Below are 4,951 nucleotides of genomic sequence, written 5' to 3' on the forward strand. Positions count from 1 at the left end.
AATCTTAAATTTATGGAAAAAAAGTTAAAGATAATAAATTATAAAGGAAGTAAACAAGGAAAAAAAAAACTCTAATTGGTAGAAGAAAAGAATTCAAGGTCAGTTAATATTGGTTAATAACTTGTCATCTACTTACATCACAAAAATTATCTAAAATGATATTTGCACAAAAGTCCTCTTACTTATATATAGATGACTGACTTATCTACTCAGATCATTCAATAAATATTCATATATATGTATAGTTTTTAGATGATTATACTGTACCGTATTAAAATGTTCCAATACACCTTCATGCATATGTCACCTCGTCAACTTAGATCAACTTAGATAATATTCACCATTTGGTTCAATTGGTCTTTAAAATTAGCCTTTTATTTCGTTTCAGCTAGTAAAAGTATCATGACCCCTTTTAAATTTTTAGCTCCAAACTAATGTAATTAGTTCACTTTCAACAATCACATGATCTATCTTGTTATTGTTGCCCATGTACAGTAACAATTGAACGCTAGTATATTTTTGGATTGAGGATTATTATGTATACGAGTATTTTATTAAAAAGTTGAACAAGTTGGATAGGATGATGGTTACATGATAGACATTCATGAGAAATAATTTTTCAATATAGTTTGTCCACAAAAATTAACTTCATTTCTATTTACAATTTTATTTTACCATTTTAAATTTTTTTCTTCCTCATATTTTATTTTTCAATATAGTTTGTCCACCAAAATTAAGTTGAGCAGCATACACGTCATCTGAAAACTGACAAATCAAATTCTCCAGAGTCCCGCCATTTCTCTTTCAGCTCCGATCACCGCAATAGTTAAACCCTAGAAAAATTGGGCGGAATGGAAGGCGCCGGCGACGACGGCATCTTACAATACTTCAAGGAAGGAGCTGCAATCGAGATAAAGATCGACGACGACGGATTTCGCGGGTCTTGGTACGAGGGCACCGTGCTTGGGGCGCCGGAAGACTTATCCAGCAGCGTTCTTGTGATGTACACAACTTTGGCGGAGAACCACAAGGGAAAGCGGGCACTTAGGGAGCCGCTGAACTTGGTGCAGCTGCGGCCGTCGCCGCCTCAGGAGAACCGCCCTTCCTTTAAGATCAACGACGAAGTGGATGCTTACTACTACGACGGGTGGTGGGTGGGGAAGATCACCCAAACTTTTAGGGGTAAATATCTGGTGCACTTCCCCCTGTGGAAGGAGCAGCTGCCCTTCACCGCTTCGCAGTTGAGGCTGCACCGCGACTGGATCAATGAGGAGTGGGTCCTCCCTTCGAAAAATGTAAGCACCCTTGCAATCATACTTCTGTCATTTCAAATTGCTGATATGTGTTTCTTGATTTGATTTGATTTTATTTTATTTCTTGATTTTATTCTTCAAATTGCTGATTTTACTTTTCCAACTATGGTTAGTTACTGCATTTTACTCCCTAGTTTTCAATGACTAAGAGCGTGTTGCTGCAAAGATGGAGAGTAGTTGCTTAAGCGGAGGAACAAGAGAACAAGTGTGTTCCAATTATAAAAATGAATTAGAGAGAATGAGGCAGCAATGATAAAGAAGAAGGTCAATAGGCTTGTCTCCATGATTCCTTATCGTTTTCTTTACGTACTCTCGTTGCTCTTCGCGATTACATCCATATTCAGCTCAACTTATGCAATTTGGTGTTACTCATCTGTGTTCTTATAGTTTCTGTTATAGTTTAAAGTGTTGATTGGGTGTTGATTTGTATTGATTGGTGTGGATCGTGGAGTTGTTGTGTCGATTACGCCATGGATTGTGCAAGGGTGTGATTGAGCTTGCGATTTCAGTTCATCCATAGCTGAAATCGCAACAGAGCGTGTGCTTATTATATCTCTTGCCTTTTAGTACAGAAAACTCCATCACCGTCTAAAGCGGTGATTGAACACAACTTTAACAAAGGAGACCGTGTGGAAGCCAGAAGCGATGACGATGGTTTTCAAGGTGTTTGGTTCCCTGCAATTGTTTTGGGGAAAAAAGAGGCTGGCAAATATCTAATTGACTGCCCACAACTGGTGAACTGTGATGAAACAGGCCTATTTGAAGAAGAGGTCGATGGACTCCGTTTAAGGCCACGCCCTCCTGATGGTGAAGTCCCTGGAAGATTAAAATATAACGAAAAAGTTGATGCTTTCTTAAACGATGGGTGGTGGGAGGGGAAGATCACCCAAACATTGGAGGAAGCGGATAGATATCAGGTGTTATTGGACATGACAAAGGAGCATCTTTCCTTCACCTCCTCGCTGTTGAGGCCTCACCGTGACTGGGTCAACGAGAGGTGGGTCCCCCCTTTGGATCCCTCCTCCTCGTACAACGCTGATGTAAGCATCCTTTAAATGATACTTCTGTGAATTCGAATTGTTGATATGTGGCCTGCTGTTTCTGATCATCTTGATGATTAATTGTTTGAACCTGTATAAGTTGTGAAATAAGTACTTGGATGTCCCATTTTACCTTGTTGACAACTATTGCTCAAGCTAGATACATAGATGAAGTATCACAAGTAAATAAGTATCTTAAACCAATGTGTAAGTACTAATTTTCTTAATAAATTCCTAATCACTTCTTTTACCAATTATGGTAGTAAGGTATTTTACTCCATTGACTAAAAATAACTTGCCTTTTAACACAGCAGTTCTATCCTGAAGTGGAAGCAGTGACTGAACATAACTTTAACTCAGGAGACCATGTTGAAGCCATGATTAATGAAGATGCTTTTTATGGTGCTTGGTTCCCTGCAATTGTTCTTGAGGAAACAGAGGCTGACAACTATATGATTGTGTACAAACCAATGATGAATGATGATGGCACAAGCCTCTTGAGAAAAGAAACTGATGGACTCTATTTAAGGCCAAGCCCTCCTGATGTTGGAGTCACTGACAGATTTCAAGTTAACGAAAAGGTTGATGCTCCTTACAATGATGGTTGGTGGGTTGGTACGATTACGAAGGTTCAAAGAAGAGGAAGATACTTCGTATACTTTGAGACGCCTGACAAGGAGTTAATGTATTATCATTCTCAGTTGCGGGTGCATCAGGAATGGATAAATGGCGAATGGCATATTGCCGCCAAGGTACTACTCCTATTTTCTAGCTGTAAACTGATATATGCAAATCATAAAATTGGTGATGATTGTGAAGAATATCTTTTAGCACAAGTGATTGAATTTGTGAGGTAAGTAGAAATAACATTGTAGTAGGATGGCTCTTACTACCATGTTAGTCGTGTAGAACATAACATGTATATGTAATTAGTCGACCAATCCGAGAAAGAGAAATCATCTGTAGTAACCTGCACATCTTATCAACAAATGTAGCCCTTACCTCCTAAATGCTTCATGCTTGTGTAAAAATGAGTAACTAAATTGTGTTTTGGTTGTAGTGCAGGATCCCAAGTCTTCATAGCGGCCTTTCTTGTGCAAAAAGTGTAAATGCTTTAACCCTCTGCTTCATTTTCACTGGTATCATATTTTCAAGGCAGTGCCACCAGTGGAATCTGAATCTTCTGCTTCCATGTATAAGCTTACCATAGCTATTCTAGTGCCTTCCAAATCCTGATTTTGTTAAATTTTCTTCTTATGTTCTTTTACTAATAATAATACAATCTATGCCCAAGTGGGTAAATACTAAAAACCTTGATAAGATGATTAGATCTACGTATTCTATCATCTGTTATGTTCACTTTTTCTTGACAATTGTTATAGCAATCTGATGCAATTTTTCGTAATTTTCTTTTCACCATCTAAAGGAGGTAGACTTTTGAAATATTTTATCATCTAAAAACTTCCCTAAATTAATTGCTGTTTTAAAACGAGCACATCCTTTTCTTTTATTTTCTTTTCTTTTGTTTTTATGAAATGGAAAATTATTTGAACTATGAGCAGGTTTTATAATGGGATGAGAGAGACGTCCATTCTAGCATTGTTGTGTTTCTACAAAATATCCTATCAAATTCTAATGTTTCATCCATTTTTTCAGGATTGTCATTGCATCAAAACTATGAGAAAATTTTTATTTAAATTATAATTTTTAATTACACTTTAGTTAAAATCGTAAGTTTATTACAATTCGCAATTGTCCTAATACAAACTTTACAAATAAAATCGTAAGTTTATTACAATTCGCAATTGTCCTAATACAAACTGTGAATGCCCTAATTGAGGATTTGAGTATTGATCTCAATCCAACTACCATGTAAAGATGAGTTGCTAACTATAGTCGTCAATCGAAGCCACACACCTCACATAACGAAACCTAAAATTTAAATGTTAATGATGCAAATTATGGGTGAAATATCCTATAATTGATTAAAATGATTGAAACAATGTCATTTCAAGAGTACCTAGATGATAAAATTTTTGAAAAATTGGCGTTTCATCCACGTCGGAAATTCGACTCCTATGCTACCAATTTTACCGAATAAATAGTTCTATGGGACATAAATCAATAAAAGTTATGATTTAAATACTTTTTTATTTGATGGATTGAAGTGCACATGTAAATCCATTTTTGAAAAACTTTATCTATATATTCAGGCATTAGACGCCAACATATAATTATATTAGAAAGAACCAAAATTGTTTGTGTGTATCAGCCTAGTGGTAGAGTGATTAATGTCCAAAAATAAATATTGGATTTGATAGACTTTAAATTTCTGTTAGTTTAGTAATTGTAAAACAACCAAATTCATGCTAAACTGAAGATTGTGAATGTTTCCCAAGTATTGACAAATCAATAATTTTGTAAAATTGATGCCATAAGTTGATAATTACTCTAATATAATTAAATGATCCATTAAATGTTTATGTATTTGGAAAATTCGGGAAAAGCACAACCAGTCAACCCTAATAAAGTGAAACAAGATAATTCAAACAATTGACAAAAGTAAGGACAAAATAAGATTAAGCAAATCAATTGTAG

General features: G+C 35.8%; 1 protein-coding gene across 2 annotated transcripts; it reads left to right on the forward strand.

Moving 5' to 3' along the window:
• The first annotated feature begins 778 nt into the window (after positions 1–778).
• LOC125208599 (protein AGENET DOMAIN (AGD)-CONTAINING P1-like) lies at positions 779–3,616 on the forward strand. Of its 2 annotated transcripts, XM_048108249.1 has the most exons (5): positions 779–1,295; positions 1,886–1,976; positions 2,067–2,353; positions 2,665–3,105; positions 3,414–3,616. In XM_048108249.1, exons 1-5 carry the CDS (start codon positions 852–854, stop codon positions 3,561–3,563), a joined length of 1,413 nt encoding a protein of 470 aa, XP_047964206.1. In that variant the 5' UTR covers positions 779–851; the 3' UTR covers positions 3,564–3,616. The 2 variants fall into 2 exon arrangements, with proteins under 2 accessions (XP_047964206.1, XP_047964205.1); XM_048108248.1 differs by having other exon boundaries at positions 1,886–2,353; positions 2,668–3,105.
• The last annotated feature ends 1,335 nt before the right edge of the window (positions 3,617–4,951 follow it).

Source organism: Salvia hispanica, chromosome 2 (assembly GCF_023119035.1).
Source record: "Salvia hispanica cultivar TCC Black 2014 chromosome 2, UniMelb_Shisp_WGS_1.0, whole genome shotgun sequence".
In the NCBI taxonomy this organism is placed as follows: Eukaryota; Viridiplantae; Streptophyta; class Magnoliopsida; order Lamiales; family Lamiaceae; genus Salvia; species Salvia hispanica.

Excerpts from the sequence above, each read along its gene's own strand:
- LOC125208599 (XM_048108248.1), top strand. The coding sequence starts at position 852 with ATGGAAGGCGCCGGCGACGACGGCATCTTACAATACTTCAAGGAAGGA. Across the intron at positions 1,296-1,885 it reads GGGTCCTCCCTTCGAAAAAT|AAAACTCCATCACCGTCTAA; the intron begins GTAAGCACCCTT and ends CTTTTAGTACAG. Across the intron at positions 2,354-2,667 it reads CCTCCTCGTACAACGCTGAT|TTCTATCCTGAAGTGGAAGC; the intron begins GTAAGCATCCTT and ends TTAACACAGCAG.